The 19014-nt window shown below is 33.6% G+C and overlaps 1 protein-coding gene across 1 annotated transcript in view; it reads right to left on the minus strand.

Moving 5' to 3' along the window:
- SCFD1 (sec1 family domain containing 1) overlaps positions 1-19014 on the minus strand; it is a 105962-nt gene that overhangs the window by 64862 nt on the left and 22086 nt on the right. The window contains exons 8-12 of the mRNA XM_012647886.1: positions 18558-18613; positions 17103-17188; positions 14308-14407; positions 3570-3709; positions 139-229 (exon numbers count right to left, since the gene is read on the minus strand). Of these exons, the coding sequence (XP_012503340.1) occupies positions 139-229; positions 3570-3709; positions 14308-14407; positions 17103-17188; positions 18558-18613 (473 nt within the window). The remainder of the gene's footprint in view (positions 1-138; positions 230-3569; positions 3710-14307; positions 14408-17102; positions 17189-18557; positions 18614-19014) is intronic.

Genomic DNA, 19014 nt, shown 5'->3' on the forward strand with positions numbered 1-19014 from the left:
AAATTGAGATTACTTTTGTTGTTATTAAAGCAGTAAAATGGCCTTGAATTTTTAGGGGGGAAAAAACAAGTAAACCTCTTTATCCCTCTAGATGTCCTCCTTTTCCTTATAATTGTTTGAAAGCAAACAGAACCTTACCATAATGCTTTTAAGACGTTTGACCTCATCTTCCTGTGCTCTGTAGGATTCTAGTTCTTGCTGAACTGATTCTGCAACTTCTGGGAATGGACTAAAACAGTATTACACAAGAGGAACTATGAGTATGACATTAAAAGATTGATTTTTGTGTGAATTCTTAAATATATACAATGAAGATTATCATTTTAAATGTACTTATTTGTATTTGAATATATTTTATACAATACAAAGGCAGAAATTAGCCAGGCATGGTGATGTGTGCCTATAGTCCCAGTTACTGGGGAGGCTGAGGCAGGAGGATCGCTTGAGCCCAGGATTGGAGGCTGCAGTGACCTATGATCGTGCCACTGCACTCCAGCCTGGGTGGCAGAGTGATACCCTGACTCTTAAAAAAAAAAAAAAAAGACAAAACATTCAGCATAAATATAATCACATATCTCTCTGATATCTATTTATATAATAAATACTATTTCTTTAAAATGCATATAAAACTTGTATCTAAACAAATATAAGTTTTATTTCTATTCTTTTCATTAACTATTAACACATTTTCTCTTCACCTACATGCTGTAAGAAGAAAAAGTAAAATATTTACATGACTGAAAATCAAAGGAAGAGAAGTCATGGTATATCAAACATCAATTAAATATTACCACCAAAATTAACACATAGTGTCAAAGGGTACATACAAGTACAAAGATATCATTTAAAAAATATCACCTGCAAGTAATTGTGAAAAAAAAAAAAATCCTGTAACTCAGTGCTCTTAATATCCCAGAACACTACTGGTAAAAATAGCACTTGGACCACTTTTTGGGTGGGTCTACTGCCTGATATCTTCTTCCAGGCCAATGTAGTTTAGCAGTAATTTACACAGACTTTAGACATAACTGATTTACAATCACAGAGCAGTGCAGGTAGAAAAAGTGTCATATAGCACTAATCTTGAAAAATTCTAGATGAATATACGTTGACCATAAAACATTTCTTAAAACGAGTATTTTTCACCTACAGCCTTAGGGGAGGCCAGAATCTTTTCCTCCTATATAAGAAAGAAGTGGTCATGTCTTACCAGCAATGAAACAAAAACCTTTCACTGCTTCCTTAGTCCTGACACTTGAAAATACCTCACTAATGAGGTACATTTGGCAGAAAAGACAGGAGTTCAGAAAGAATTCTGAGGAACACAGTCCAATTTCACCTGATAACCCCAGGCACTTACGCCAACTTCAGCAGAGTCTATGTTGCCAAAAAAATAGCACTGAGGCCTCAGCAGTGCACTGGGGTGTCAGAAGCCCTGGTTCCAGCTAATTATAAGGGAACTACCTTTATAGGCAAGCTCTTACCCTCCTGGGTCCCTAGCTGCATCTGCAAAATGTGCTGGTTGAGCTATGTAATCCTCAAAATCCCCCAATATTTTCAGGTCTCAGCTAACAGAGAATAACTGCTTATATTTATTGAGTGCTTTTACTGTATGCCAAACACTATGTTAAGAATTTTTTTTTTTTTTGAGACAGTGTCTCACCCTGTTGCCCGCGCTAGAGTGCCATGGGATCAGCCTAGCTCACAGCAACCTCAAACTCCTGGGCTCAAGCGATCCTTCTGCCTCCGCCTCCCAAGTGGCTGGGACTGCAGTGTGTGCCACCATGCCCGGCTAATTTTTTCTATATATTTTTAGCTGTCCAGCTAATTTCTTTCTATTTTTTAGTAGAGACGGAGTCTCACTCTTGCTCAGGCTGGTCTCGAACTCCTGAGCTCGAACAATCTGCCGACCTCGGTCTCCCAGAGTGCTAGCATTACAGGAGTGAGCCACTGCGCCCGGCCCTATGTTAAGAATTTACCTCTATTATCTCATTTAATCATGAGCAGTCTGTTGAGTTAGGTGCTATTCATAGTTATGACCAGGTACTTTGAGATTTGTTAGAACTGGGTTCCAGCGCTGGCTTTATCAATGAAAGCTGAATGACTTTGGGCAAGTTATTTCTTTATATCCATTTTCTCAATCTTCATAACAACCCTCTGGAATAGGGCATTAGGTAGAATTATCATCTTCCCATTTTACAGATGAGGAAACTGAAGCTCAGAGAGGTTTAAGTCATTTGTCTGACTCTATGCTGTCTTCTGGTGTTTTTGTGTCCACATTATTGCAGTTTAATATGCAGAGTAAGAGGGCTATTCCTACTTAACAACATAAGGTTAAAATTCTTACTATTCAACTGACCTCTCAGGTGGTTCCTAAACAGACTAAATAAAATATTCAAAATTTCTATATTTGAATAAACAGATTCTTTTCTCAAGCTTTTATTTATTAGGGAATGTCACATTTAAAATATCCTGTATTCTCTATAAATAAAGCCTCTGTTAATAAAATGTAATTTCTTGTACTTCACCATTCTAGAGGAAAATGTACACTATGGAATTCCAAAGGGAAGATTATTGTTTAAAACAAATAGTACCTGAAGTGCCTTAGTCAGAAAGAGAAAGACAGTGACTTTTTCTGCAGAGACAGTTGAATCTTTGTTATAGCAATGTTTTCTCAGTTTTGAAAAAAGTTAAAAGAAAAAAAAGATAAAATATACAAAAAACCCTAGCATATTGATTCAAGTCTGTATCTTCTCTTTAAACATAAATGTTAAATGAGGCCAAAAAGAGCAGCTATACAAGGACACAGATATAAATATATATATATATACACACATACACACACACTCTTATACTTGAAACATTAAAAAATCATATTTTCATAATTATTGATGAATGGCATTCTTATTTTTCTCTGAGCAATGATTTTTTCTTTGTTTAGAATGACTTCTACAGCCACACTGACCACTAGATAACTTTTTATAGCAGTTACTGAGCCCATAAAGTACCCTAAACTTTAAGGGGCAACACAGGGAATCTGTATATCTGTCTACAGTAAATCACACAGCAAATTATTAAAATTTTTCACCCATTATTTTTAATGTACTTTGAATAAATCTCTGGGCTTCAGACTTAGGTACTCTCTCCACAGATATCTAAAATGGAGTTTGTATGAGGGCAAACATGGAACAAAAAGGAAAAATTCCACCCCAAAATTTCCCTATCACAAAACCCCATTTGATGAAAGGTAGAGATGGTCTTATTGAGTCAATGGAGATGGCAACAAAATTTGGAAAGACTATCTGTAAAATCTGCAAAATCACACTGGATGAACTTACTGAAAAGAGAAGTGACTCTACAGAACAACAACAAAAAGAACCCAGGAATCAAGAAAAAACTGAACAATAAAGATACGTATCTATGGATTATTTAATTATAGCTCCCACTCATTGTGTGAATGAACCATGACCTTTTTCATTTTTTTCTCAAATTCATAGGTCAGATGACATCATCATTTCTCTTTAAGGGATGAATCTTTTGTAATACTTACTACTATTTTTCTTTCTTACCTTCCTTTATGTTTTTGCCAAAATTTATCAACTGGAGTTAAATCATAAGACTTCTTGTTTTTCCTCTTTGGTCTAGCACCCGCTGGAGAGTTTTCCACTCCAGAAGATTCTTCCAAATTAACCCTGTTTAAGTGGAAATCCTAGGAAAAAGTAAGCTTGCTTTAAATAATTGTTTTCTGAGTTTAATGAATACAGATTCTTATTGCACTTTCTAATATTTCCAAAGACAAAATACAGATCTGAAATTTAGAAGACCTCCTTCTAATCTTTTGTTATACAAAAATGTACTTTTAATTGTTTATGTATTTTAATGAAAGTATTAGATGTATATGATTAAAATTTCAAAAAATATATACAAACTATGTTAAGGTTTTCGTGTATCCTTCTAGAAAAATACTTATGCATATATATATCCTTTAAATTTGACTTTAAAAATGGAATGGGATTACATTATATATATTTTGTACCTTCTTTTTTCAATAAGTATTTAGAGCTCTTTCCATATCCATACATACTGTGGTACCCAACCCCCGGCCTATGGCCTGCTAGGGACTAGGTTGCAGAGCTCTGCTGCACCCCCTAACCCACCCCTGTCGGTGGAAAAATCGTCTGCCATGAAACTGGTCCCAGGTACCAAAAAGGTTGGGGACTGCTGCATAGATGTACATCTATCTTATCTTTATCATGGCTATGCAGTTTGGCTGTATCAACTTATTCGACCAGGCCTCTTGATGCTTCGTTGTTTCCAGTAACAGAATCTTAAATATAATTTTTAATCTCTTGGAGAATCTTAAGATTCTGATGTGTTACTTGAATGATGGATTGCATTTTTAAAAAATTACATTAGAAGCTACAATAATAATAGCACTCTCTTTCACATAAATTCTAAGAGCCAGTCAGGCCACTATTACTGAATTTTTCTGTCCAGGACTAATTTTACTCATATGAGGCTTGATTTTTCTGCCCTTTCTCAAAAAGCAAACATATAATAGGCAAAAATAAAAGTCAGTATCTTTTTTATCCTTTCCCTCCTTTCGTGCATTGAATCTATGGGTTCCTTCACATAACAGCAATATTTTATGGTTCAACTCTACTCAAGAATAGTGCATCAGAGATACAACATGGCTATCAATAAGTGGCCATGTGAACAAATAAGCAAGAAATTATATGGAGAAATTATCAAGCATGAGTTTGAATCAATCATCTTAGTTCTAAGGTATCTATATACATTTCTAAATGATTATTCTAGGTCTTGGCAAATCAAATATACTGAATATAATTTAATCACCTCTAGATAAAACAAGGTTAATACTGACTTAGATTATTAGAATATACCCTGTAACTTTCCCAAATAAATCCTTTAAAATAGCTTATTTCCTTGCCATTTTTCCTTATGACATAAAAAATAGAGTGTGAAATATATGGATGTCTAATTGCCATAGAGGAGTAGCATGTCTATTTTCTGTCAAATAAATTATAAAAGCAATGAGGCAGTCTTTTCTTCCTTACATGTAATGTTCATCAAAGAGAAAAATCATGAAAAGAATAGCTATCTTTTATTTGCAAGGCACTGTTCTCAGCACTTTATATTAACTTATTTGATCCTTACAATAACTCTTAGAAGTAGTAATAAAATTCCCACTTAAAAGATGAAAAACTGAGGAACAGAGAAATAATTGCCCAAAGTTATATAGAAATTATGTGGTAGAATCAAGATGAAAACCCAGACAGTCTGACTTTAGAGGCACTGCTTTTAAGTATTTTGCTAATTCTATTGCAGCAAGAATAGAATAACTAGAATTAGATCCTATCACTTGAAATTCCCTATATTGTAGAACACAAGTAGCCTTGGGTAGTATAAATAGGCGGTTTAAAGACTAGAGGAGTTGCAATAAATGGTTGGGATAACAAAGAGTATACTATGTTACATTTCAAGCTATTAATATTGTTTTTCCTATAGACTCCTCATGTTATCATAGGACAAGAATATCAGTGACTTTATTTAACTCCTCTCAGTTTTCCATCTCCATATTTAAACCTCACTTTGCAAAACAAATCATCCATATAGGAAGAAAGTAAAATTACACAATCGAGGAAAAACATTTTAAACAATAAATAGATATTAACAGTTATATCTGGGAAGAAGCCTAGCTTTAAAAAATTATCTAACAAGAGATACTGAAGAGAAACATCTTTAAACAGTTAAGCTTTATTAACTAGAATTTCTAGTGAGGTACTATTTCCATGGTGATGACATAGCTCATTCAAAATAAAAGTAACTTGTTAGTAAAATTACTGCTCTAAAAATAGGAGAGCCTATTATTACTGAAGTATTGATGGAATACTTAAAAGATGTTAAGAATTCTGAGAAATAACATAATAGTGGCAAGGACATTTCTCTTTTTTGCATAATAGCAAGGCAAATAAGGAAAAGTAATTTCAATCTTGAAAACTGAGAAATTAGAACATTCTGTGCTGTACTCAATCATGTTAAAGCAACTGAACATTTAAACACAAATAAAAGACAATAGAATTGGTTTTAACATGGTAGAGTCTAATCAGTTTCCATTGATAGTCAAATTTTCCTCACTTAGGAGACTGGATAATAGTACCCCAAATCACCACATATAAATAAATCTCACAAGGAAGTGCTAAAAACATTGAGATGCCTTCACCAGTCTTGTTAACCAGTTAAAGCAGATCAGTAGAGCTATAGAGAGCCAATGTTAATAACGTAACCTTTGGATAATATAGGCAGCATCTATTTATGCAAAGATAAAATTTATATTCACATGTGAAGAAAAACAATGTAAATTAAAAGTAACTTTTATTTTGGCAAGTATTTACCATTCCTTTAAATAACATTATAACAATCATTAAACAGCTAGTTGGTTCAACAGATGTACTTCCGGGTCGTAAATAAAATGTCAACAAAGTTTCACATTGAGGTGACGTTCAAATTAAGGTTATCCTTTAACTTGTACAATTTTATTAATCAACCAGAGAGAAATAAAATACAGAGGAAACACTACTTAAAACTAGGGAACACACATAAATACTCCTTGATAATGATGGGAGTGGACAGAACTGTGAGGAAGAGGAAAGGAAGCCATTCATCAGCTTCCCCAACATCTTCCAAGGCTTTAGCTTCTATCCTGCCGTATAGCAAAGAAATGTTTCTTCAATCATTCATTTGAAGATGAGTACCTTTGTCTCATTCCTGCACACAAACCTTAAGAGAATTCTAATCTTCAAAAAGGAGGCTGGCCTTCTAGAGGAAATCCTCATCTTAAGAGTTACACAGTTTGAAGAACAGGGATGTCATCAGTGAGGGAAGAAATGATTAAAAAAAAAAAAAAGTGTGATGATTTGTGTGTATTTTCTCGAGTAGGCAAATATTTCCCCTGCAAATCACAATTATTTCCTTCAGACTTGTTTGAGATTCGTTTTAAGAGTTAAATAAAAACTATGAGTTTCATCACTTTTTGCCAAAAGCAATTAAAAAACAAGATATGACTTTTAAAATATTAAATAAAAGAATTCTAAGACAGAAATAAGTATCATTGTCTTCATAAGATGAATCAACAGACTAATACATCAGGGATTCAATCTAATGGCAATGCCTGTAATAACAGTTTCACTGTTTATGTGAAATTGAAGCATTATATGGGAAATTAATTTTTCAAAGTTCATTACTAAAACTAACTTCCATGAGGGGAAATTTTAGAGACTAGACTCTTAAAGGGAGTCTGAATTTATTTCTACTGTGCCTGAATCCTTCAGAATCAGTTTCAGATTGCCATTTGATACAGTGGTGATTATGCCTCTAACGATATGATTTATAAATTCCTAGAAACTGTAATGCTATTTTTTACTGAGAAATCAATTAAATGCAACTATTAAACAATCTCCTACCCTCAAAGAGCATTGATAACTATGGAATTCAATGAGGAGAGTTCAGAAGCTTTGAAAGAACCACAAATTATACATTAAACCTTACTTGCCATCTATCACTCCACAACAGATACATATCTATTAAATAAGATAGGCTTCTAGCTAAAATGATATGAATTGGTATCTATAATGACACTGCTCTCCTGAATGGCTGAAGAAACAACATTCATAATGATGATGATGATAATGTGTGGTATTAAGTCATCTTACAATTTAAATCCAAATATTTTCTGCTTTATATAATAGTCAACTGGTTTCTTGGGTTCACAGAAAATAGTCTTGTCAAGTAAAACTCAAGTAAAACAAGGATAAAAACATATTTGTTAGGATGAAACAGGAAGAGTCAGCCCTCCACTGATGCTTTTTAATAGTGTGCAAAATCAGTGGTCATTGATGTAATTTTACAATTTCACATTACTACAATTTGTTAAAATAAATGGGTTCTTTAATCTTAGATAAGGGGAACACTGTAAGATGTCTTTCTCACCACTGAGAACGTCTGGAAGCAAAGATATCCCAGTGGAACAGCCGTAGCAGCCCATATTGTGGTCTCTACTATTTCTCACTCAAAGGAAGCAGAGCTTTTTGGAGAAATGGCTGAGTCCAGGTCTGAGGCAGAAAATAGATGTGATGAGTTTAGGATTTTTTGTACCAGGAAGCAGGGAAGGTATCAAAGACTAATAGGGTTATGTCAAGAGGACACTGAGGCCATTACGATAGACCAAAGATGGGATAATCTGAGCATCAAAATGAATGATGGCAATAGTTTGAAGACACCTCAATATAAAAACCCATTAGTTCATAAAATGATACTTAAAAAAATTCATGACTAACCTCATTGATCACCTCTGCAGATTGGTAGGGTAGTAACTCATTGTGAAAATTGACAGATAAAGGAAGGGAATCAAGCATTTGTCCTAAGTAGTTGATAAGGTTCTTCATATAAGCATAGCTGAAAAGATGTAGGAAGAATAATAGAAAAATACCATTTGCCATCAGTAATTAAAATACAAAGAGGACCACTCTGGAGGCTGAAGTGCGCAACAGAGGGAGGCCCTGTCTCTTAAAAACAACAAACAAAAACCAAAGAGGAAAACAATCATCAATGACACTAAAACCTTTAGGCAAAAGATTTATGGAGAATTGTGTAATGGATAGATTATGCTGACAATATCTAAACCCACTGATCAATCTTATCACTAACACTGTGACGAACAGACATTATATACTTCCAGATGTAATAAAATAGAAACTACAGAACACTGCCATTAAAGTTGTCTTGAGGCCGGGCGCGGTGGCTCATGCCTGTAATCCTAGCTCTCTGGGAGGTCGAGACAGGCGGATTGTTTGAGCTTAGGAGTTCGAGACCAGCCTGAGCAAGAGCGAGACCCCGTCTCTACTAAAAATAGAAAGAAATTAATCGGACAACTAAAAATACATAGAAAAAATTAGCCGGGCATGGTGGTGCATGCCTGTAGTCCCAGCTACCCGGGAGGCTGAGGCAGTAGATCACTTGAGCCCAGGAGTTTGAGGTTGCTGTGAGCTAGGCTGACGCCACAGCACTCTAGCCCGGGCAACACAGTGAGACTTTGTCTCAAAAAAAAAAAAAAAAAAAAAAAAAGTTGTCTTGATATAGAAGTCAACCGAATCTAGTTGAGTTTCTAGATCTGTCAGTTTATAGGAACTACTAAGGATAGAGAAACAAGTCAAATTGTACCAATAGAATACAATCAGCCAAATGCATAAATGTTGGAAATTCTATAGAAAAATGACCCAATTCCTTCAAACAAAAAAATGGCAATAAAAAAACTGTGGGGAGGGGGTAAATGTAAACTGAGAGACTTAAGAGATACATCAATCAAAGCAATATATAGATCTTGTTTGGATCCCCATTTGAACAAACCAACTGTAAAGAACCATCTTTGAAAAAATTAGGAAACAATGAAAACAGAGCTGGTATTAAATATTACCTAGGAATTATCATTAATTTTGTTGGGTATGATAATAAAATTATAACTTTTTTAATAGATACACGCTGAAGTATTTATATATAAGATCATATAATGCCAGGGAAGCTGAACGATGTACACGGAGGTTCATTACAGTATTCTATTTGTTTTTATTTGAAATATACCCTACTAAAAGTTTAAAAAATTTTATTCATAACAATAAAACAGAATAAAGTATAATCTACAAACATTTTTCCCTTGCCATAGTGATTATGAAACTATGTGTTGAGATGGGCTTCATCACCCTGAATTTGTGAGTGACTATGATAAGCAGAGCTCCCCCTTGCCCATCCAGATTGGACAAGTAACAAGAAATACTGTGACCAAGAAATAAATATTATTTTAAGCCACTGAGGTTTAAGAGTTGGTTTAGACTGAGCAGCACAACCTAACCTATCCTAAATCAGAGGCCAAGGTATTCTACACAGTGTCAGCAATTATCTTCGGGAAGCTTGTTCCTGCTTATTAAAGCAGAGCTCCTCATAACCCCAGGAATCACGAACTGAGAATTCCCCAATCCCCCAGATACATTGCTGGCAATATGGAAACATTTTCTACCAGGTTTCATGTGATAATTTTAACTCCTATGCAATTTATTTAATTGTTAAACTAGTAAAGAATTTGGGCCTTATGATTTAGAACTGCACCATTGAATACAGTTGTCACTAGTCACGTGTGACTACTGAGCACCTGGAATATGGTTAGTTTGAATTGAGATGTAAGTGTAAAATACACACCGAATTTATAAGACTTAGTATATAAAAAGAAAGTTTAAAAATCTGATGTTTTAAATTGATTACATATTGAATTGATAATATTTTGGATATACTGGATTATATAAAATATATTATTAAAATACATTTCACCTGTTCCCTTTTACCTTTTTAATGTGGCTACCAGAAAATCTAAAATTATATTGGTAACTTGTGTTTTATTTCTATTAGACAGCACTGATTTACAACCATTGAACTTTGGGCAATGATGACAAGAAGGGAGAGAAAAGTAAATGGATATAAAGAAGACAAAAAAAAAAAAAAGAATAACCTAATTTAAAATATTTATAAGAATCATTTAATTGAAAATGAAAATCCTCGTAAAGTGCTCCATCATAAATACAGATGTTATAAAATCTTAGGTACTAAGCAATTAGGATATAAGGAAAAAAACAGTATCACTTAAAGTTAGATAAGTTAATAGTGAACAGTATATATTCTTTCTTCCCTTAAAAATTTAGTCCAAGTTTAGATATAGCAACAAATACACAGATATACTGAAACAATACCATCTTAAAAAAATGAATGAGATCAAGGATATCCACTGGGCTTTTACATAGCCTATATACCTTTAGTAGAAACTTCCTATCAAGTACAGTAAGATATGTATATTTGGATTAAATGACTAAAAGTTTACATTATACTTTTGACTTTTAGGCAAATGCCTGAAACCAGGCTAACATAGTGCTACCCAAAAGGTTTTGTGTTAATAAAGATTAGAGGATCAACAGAACATCAATCTTGGGCCCAAAGCATCAACCCATGAACTATATACACTTAGGCATCTGTTATACTGCAATCACACCTCTTTAAGAAAATAGGTGCTTCTAAAAATGCTTCTCTGATAACCTTTTAAAAATGTCTATTTATTTAGAAACCAATTCCTTTTTTATTCTTGAGTGAAAAAAGTAAATCTTATTAAAATCCCTATGTATATTAATATAAATTCTAATTTAATGTTTTAAATAATAAGAGTCAGTAGCAGAGGGCGAAGATAAAAAAGGGAACCTAAGATTTGAAAAAACAAAGGCCAAGTAAAAGTCAAGGTATTGAGAGGAAATAATGTCCACCTCTTTGACTGAGGCAACCACATTTTGCAGTTGAACAATCAAATCTGTTCCTCTCACAAGATATAAAAATAAGGGATCATAGTGTTCTAACGACTAATTTTGCTTCTTATATACTGATAAAAGGAAAAGGGTGCTGCAAAGTTTTTCACCAGAAGAGCGTATTTCCCATTTTAAATGACAAAATCCTCTTTTTGACACATGAGGAAGCTGTGTGAATTTTCATAGTTGTTTCCAAGGTCTAATATATAAATAATCATCAATGGTACAGATTTTCAGGCAAAGCCATTTAATATAAAAAGCAAATTGCAATTTTAAGTTAACATTTCCTATCTAGAACGTTTACTCCATCTTGTGGAGGCAAAGGGTATAATTATTAAGAATTTTAAAAGCTCTGAAGAAACTTTAAAAGTAATAGTTTTAACAATCAAAACATGGCATGATTACAATTTATGACATCTCAATTATAGTTTGTTCACATCTAGAAACTGCATTAAAATTAAAGAACAGCATTAGGTCATTGTAAGTTGTGCTGTTAATTATAACCAACCTCTTCCAAGACTGCCAACTTTTTATGTGAAGATTAAAACAAAAAACAAAAACAACCCTATCATCAACTTTCACCATCTTTTATTTTTAACATGATATTTTAATTTCAAAGAGTAGGGAATAAAAATTAGTATAAGGCCAGTATAAAAACTCATTTCATAGTCCTTACTATTCACATTTCATTCTGGAACAGTGAAAACTTCAAGGACCACTATTAGCCTTGATTAGTTCTTGGACCTCTTCTCTTTTCTATCTATACTCATTCCCTTGGTGATCTCATCTTGTTTCTTGGCTTTACCACTTGCTAAGACAACTGCAACAGCCTTCTAACTGATCTCCTTGCTGTTCCTATGCCCTCAACGAGTCCATTTTCAACACAACAGCTAAGGTGATAGTCTTAAAATACATACCAGAACTGCATGTTCCTCCCCATTTCTCTCAAATTAAAAGTCAATGTGCTTACAGTGGCCCATAATGTCCTATTTAGGCTTATCTCCTGCTACTATCCCCCTGCCTCACCTCATTGTGGCCACCTAGCTGCCTTGCCATCTTTCAAACATATCAGGCATTCTTCTCCCAGAATGATCTTTTCCCATATAGTTACATAATTCACTGCTTTACCTCCTAATTTAGATCTTTTCTCAAATGTCACTTTATCAGTGAGGTCTTCCCTATTCTAAAATTTCAATACTGTTCACTATTACCTACTTTATTCTCCTCCAGAGTACTGTCCACCTTCTGAAATGTTACAAGTTCTGTTTATTTCATTTATTGCCGTCTCCCCTAATAGAATATAAGCTCCAGGAAGACAAGAGGGCTTTTGTCTTTTTATTGCTGAAACCAGGGTCTAGAATGTCTCTTAAAGAGTAGATACCTAAATACTGTTTGAGTTGACTTCCTCTTCTCCAGCCTTTTACTTGACCCCCTAAAACCAGCTTCCATGTTCTATTACTCAAGGTTTAATTCCGTGTTCCCTTTGATTCTTCTTGCCTTCTCTACTGAATTGAAGTTCACTGCTATTTCTCTGATACTCATCCTAGAGTCATGGCACAGGACTCAAAGATAGAGAAATATGTAGAATTGCCAATTTCTATCAGTAATCCCAAATCTGATTTATTTAAGTAAACACTTTAGAGGTAATATCCAGGTTTTAAAGAAATAAACTATTAAACCAAATTGTCTATTGCATGTCTTTCATTTCCTTTTTATACAACATTTCAGGCAATCTTTGCAATAATTACACTGTTATAATCTCTAAAGGTCTGGGCTAGGAGTTAGTAAACTAGAGTGTTGGTCTTAATAGAGTCAATGATTTGGGTTCAAATTCTTTAATTTCTGTGTCTCAATTTTTCTATCTATCAAATAGACACTATTCTGGACCTATTATATAATATCTTGTAGACAAATCATTTGTAAAGACAACTACAAAATGTTGACAAGGAAAAATTGGAACCTAGTTCACTGCTGGTAGGAGTGTGAAATGGTGCGCTGCTTTGGAAAGCAGTTGGGCAATTCTTCAAAATATTAAACGCAGAATGACATAGGACCCAGCAATTCTACTTCTAAGTATCTACCCAAGAAAAAAGTAAATGTGCCCACAAAAGCTTGTACACAAATGTTCATGGCTATTATTAATAGTCCAAAAATAGAAAAAGCCCAAATGTCCACCAGCTGATGAATGGATAAGTAAAAGGTGGTATATCCATAACAGTGGTTACTATCCTATAATAAAAGGGAATGAAGTACTTATACAAGCTAAAAAAAAAAAAAATTAAAAAGAAATTATCTGTGTGTACATTTTCTTTCTGCCTTTAAAGACTGGGGTTTTTATTTATCTGTGTATATGCTAAACACAGGATTTCGTAGCTGAATATATGCATGGATAAATATAAATTTTTCTTTTAAGCATAAAATTAGATATGTGGAATTACTTCAGAAAATATGGTATAACACAAAACAATACTATTAATTTTTTTTACTATAAAATGAGGTTTAACTGATTTCCAGAGAAAAGGGAGAAATTACAGCTTTCTCCCAGGAAGAACACATTTATTTATTTAGTTTGAAAAAAAGTTGTTGCTCATTTTCCTCAATTGTTTTCTTTTCCATCATGGCCAACAATACATTGTAGGACTAATTGTAGGCCAACAATAAATTGTAGGACTAATTTGTCCTACAATTTAAAGATCATAAATTTGGAACTTTAAACTTCAATGCTTCACTATTCTCCAGAATCTACATCCCATGATACCAAGTCCTATCACATTTTGTTCATATTTTTCAGTTCCATCCTTCTCATATTTGTTTCTGTAGCCATGATGTTAATTTTAAATTAAAGGGACCACTGCATGTAACTTTAGTAATAAGTGCATATTTAGCCTCTTACCAGTACATCGTGCACCAATGCTTGATATGTCCAAGTATGATGTAAAGGAGTTGCCAAATCTATGTTTCTGTCAACAAGGACCAACAAAGGCCTTTGGAAGCTGTAAATATATTAAAAAATATTACATAACTCTTGATACATCTAACATTTTCTAATTTTCTAATACTTTAGTATATGCCATTTTGATATGAATAACAGTATGCTAATACTGACACTTCATAATACTTTGCTTTTTAAAAAATATTTAATATGGTCAGTAAAGTACAGTAATGCTTTGGACTACTTAGAGCCTGTGTACAATGCTAGATTATAAGTCTCACTTAGGGAACTTTCTTATAGGAAGAAATCTATACAAATACTCTTATAGAATAATTTTTATAGTTAATGAAATAATAAGCTGCTTCTACTCAGATATATATTTCACATTTTTGAAGAAAAGCAAAAATAGTTATTGTCAGCTTTAGGGAAAACAAAGTGAATAGCTTATAAATTTACACAAATGTTTGACAGTTTCATAAATTACAAATCACATTTTTTTCTATGAACACAAATTCAAAAAAGCAGACTCCGGAGAAGAGCCTCAAAAAACTCTATCACATTATAATATACAAAATGAAAACATCATGCTATAATGGTACCTAATTATATTATTATACCTTTAACAGACAAGGCATATGATACTTCCTGTACTGTTTAACTCCATTATTACAATTTAGATGTGATACAGACTACACTTAAAGTGAATAGAGGCACAAAGTAATTTGGTTACCATGTGCCTACATAAGTTTTAGAGATTTGCTTCAGAGGTACTACTATATCAGGAGTACATACCACTTGTAAAAAGGCATTGCCATCTGATAATATTAACTATACATATTTCCTCCTGCAAGAGAAATGTCTGATTATTTTAGTAACTCATTTACCTTTCTGAGCATAGAATGGTGGACTTTCCTAACTGCACTGACTCTGGGATAAAAAGTCAGAGTGGCACCCTCACAATCTACCATCAGTTATTATACCAGAGCTAGGTGGAAGATAAAGAAGGATGGCCTACTACAGGGTTGCTTAACTTTAGCACTACTGACATTTGGGGCTTGATAATTCCTTGTTATGGGGGTTGCGTGGTGTATTATAGAATGTTTAGCAGCCCACTAGATTCCACTAGTATCTACAGTAATGACAACCAAACATGTCTTCAGACATTACCAAATGTCTATGAGGGGCAAAAACTGCCCCTATGAAAATCACTAGCCTACAGCTGAATTCAAATGTATTTAATAATAGTCCAACAAAGTTGCAGACCCCTAATTAAAATAATTTAGAAATGCATCCAACGAATTAAGAAATATATTGTGATAATGTGAATAAATTTTAAAAAATTATCCAAATAAAATAATTAGCGCCTTTATATTGGTTTCTAAGGCCTATACAAAAGCACTATAAAAAGGGAACTATTAAGGAAGGTATAACATAGTTGTTGCTTCTGTTAAAAAAAAAATTGAATGAGAATTTGATGTTTCTGCTCTACTTAATGAGAAACATTTTTAAGACTACTTAAGACCAACAATGAAATCACAGAACAGTTTAAAATAACCTGAGAGCTGAGACAGTTAACCAAACAAGTGAAACACAAAGTGAACTCCAAATTATAATAATACATAGGGCTACAGAGCCATTAAAATTGACTTGAAATGAAGTCTGCAGATGATTATCATGAAATTATTATTCCTAGTGGGCAGTTATTTTTCTAGGCATCAATTTATTTTCACAGGCTTTATTTATTAATTCACCTAAACAGGGGGTAAGAATTAATTTTATAAAATATAGTCTCCTCCTCTTTAAATGATTCTCAGCCATTTGAGTGGGTTTCTTTACTTCTCCCTTCCATTACTATTACTAGTCAAAAGTTAAATGTAGGCCGGGCACGGTGGCTCATGCCTGTAATCCTAGCGCTCTAGGAGGCCGAGGCAGGTGGATTGTTTGAGCTCAGGAGTTCGAAACCAGCCTGAGCAAGAGCGAGACCCCGTCTCTACTAAAAATAGAAAGGAATTAATTGGACAACTAAAAATATACACAAAAAATTAGCCGGGCATGGTGGCACATGCCTGTAGTCCCAGCTACTTAGGAGGCTGAGGCAGGAGGATCGCTTGAGCCCAGGAGTTTGAGGTTGCTGTGAGCTAGGCTGATGCCACAGCACTCTAGCCTGGGCGACAGAGTAAGACTCTGTCTCAAAAAAAAAAAAAAAAAAAAATGTTAAATGTACTATATTGTAGAGGGTTTTTCAGTATTTCTATTCAATAATAATTGAGAATCCAGAAACTTTGACATTACCTACTCATGCTAGAAATGCTAAAAATGACATGATGCTTTCCAAGTTTAGACTACTAGTATTTCAGTGTAAAGTGTAAAATGAAAATTAGATAATAAAAGTATTAATAGAAACAGAAATAAGAATCACATGGTTTTCACTTTTTAAAAAAATTACCAAGAGGTTTAATGATAATTCAAAGGAAATGGCTTCTGACCTCCAAAGCCTTATAAACAGAAAAGTTTCTCCTACAGATAATAAATTGCCACAGAAATTTCTGCAAAAAACAAGGTAAATTGAATAAAATATTCCATTTGTAATTTGAGAACAATTTGAATCAAAACCATGATCATGATTACCTCATTAAACAAATTCCAATTACAAGGATAAGGGTAAGGGTATTCTATCAGATAAGAAAAACAACAACAAAAAATTCTACAAATGTTTTATTTTCAAGTCCTACAAGTATATTAACTAACATTAATACCTGAATTGGCCAGCTCCAAGTGTATCACCTGTAAAAAGACTGTTTCGTGCATCTCTTAGATTTTCCCGAAGTTTCTTATCTAGTTTCTGAAAAACAAAATTTTAGATTAACTCTTAAAGAACAGTTTCATATAACTTTATGTAGGGCAATACATAATGTGTTCTTAGTTTCATAACCAACCTAGAATTTCTTTACAAAATAGCAATTATAAAATCTATTTTTCAAGTCCAAGTTATAACGATATTTCAGTATCAGACTTGAAAAAGACCAGTGCCTTTTCTGTTGTAACTCAGGCCTGATTTCAATACGCACTTTTCATTGACTAATTTTACTTTAGATACAGGAAATACTTTGCAGTAATGACTCACCCTCTCTCCCCAAGCATGACTGTTGTATCAAGGAAGGTGTCTATGTGGAGAATTCACTTGGGTGAGTGGGAGGGAAGAGAGTAGTGGTGGGTATAAGAAAGCCCAGAACAGAAATGGAATATGTGAAAGAAAGCAGCATTCCACCAGTCAGTGATTCATTAGGGCTAATAAAGCTCCAAAATGTTAACGTATCTTCCTGTGTTTCCATATCACTTACCCTCTTTTCTTTTCAGTAATTCTGTAATTTCTCGAATCCCTTATTTACTTTTTAATCTTTAAAGCAAATTTGTGAATGCTCAATTTATACTGAATATTTTATTTCAATGTAGTGGGATAGCAAAATGTACTTCGCCATTTTAAAAATGGTTATGATTGGTAATAAATGTTTGCAAAATGACGTTAAATTACTTGGGTGATCAAACAAGTGTAAAATACTACTTGAAGACAAGGATAAATGAGAAATAATACATTTTAGTAAAGAACAAAATAGGACTGGAATAATACACAGAGTAAATAATTTTATTCCATCACACAGAAATACACAATGATTATTTTTTATCTTTGATGGAATCTCAATGTAATAAAATAAAAAAATGTTTGCATTGATACTTAATATATAGTTTTTTTTTTTTTTTTTTGAGACAGAGTCTCACTTTGTTGCCCTGACTAGAGAGAGTGCCGTGGCGTCAGCCTAGCTCACAGCAACCTCAAACTCCTGGCTTAAGTGATCCTTCTGCCTCAGCCTCCCGAGTAGCTGGGACTACAGGCATGGGTCACCATGCCCGGCTAATTTTTTCTTATATATATATATTTAGTTGTCCAGCTAACTCCTTTCTATTTTTAGTAAAGACAGGGTCTCGCTCTTGCTCAGGCTGGTCTTGAACTCCTGACCTTGAGCGATCCACCCGTCTCAGCCTCCTAGAGTGCTAGGATTATAGGCGTGAGCCACCGCACCCAGACTTGCATAGATACTTAATATATAACCAAGCAATCATATATTTAATATTAACAAAAACACTTTAAGTACTTATGGGAAAAAAATTCACACAATGTTATTTATCTCCAAGTGATATTTGCGTGAACTCACCACTGCTACCATTTCTGCTGCTGTTCCTCTTGAACATCTGATTATAGGAACAGCACCTATTTTAACAATAAATGTTAGCAATGATCTTGACCCTTATTAACTAAAATAGATACTTATAAAATATATTAACATCAAGAAAACCCAGATACAATAGATGCATACAATTTCAGACTATGCATATAAAAGGATGTATAATTTCAAGAGTAAAAGTAAGGTTTTAGAAATCAATCTTTGCATTAATAAAGAAAATATTGGGGAGTCAGAAAAGAACTATTGTTATATAGAGCTGACTAATCAGTGTGACCAAATTTTTTCAGTGGATTGACTAAATCAGCATTTTGAATCCCTACGTGTTGTTTCAAAGAATAAGCTTACTCTCTACTCATAGGACTCACTTTGACTTAAAAGAATGAAAAGAATTTAGTTAATTTAGCAGTTTGGGATTACTGTTTTTCAT

This window comes from Propithecus coquereli, unplaced genomic scaffold (genome assembly GCF_000956105.1).
Source record: "Propithecus coquereli isolate 6110/MARCELLA unplaced genomic scaffold, Pcoq_1.0 Scaffold273, whole genome shotgun sequence".
In the NCBI taxonomy this organism is placed as follows: Eukaryota; Metazoa; Chordata; class Mammalia; order Primates; family Indriidae; genus Propithecus; species Propithecus coquereli.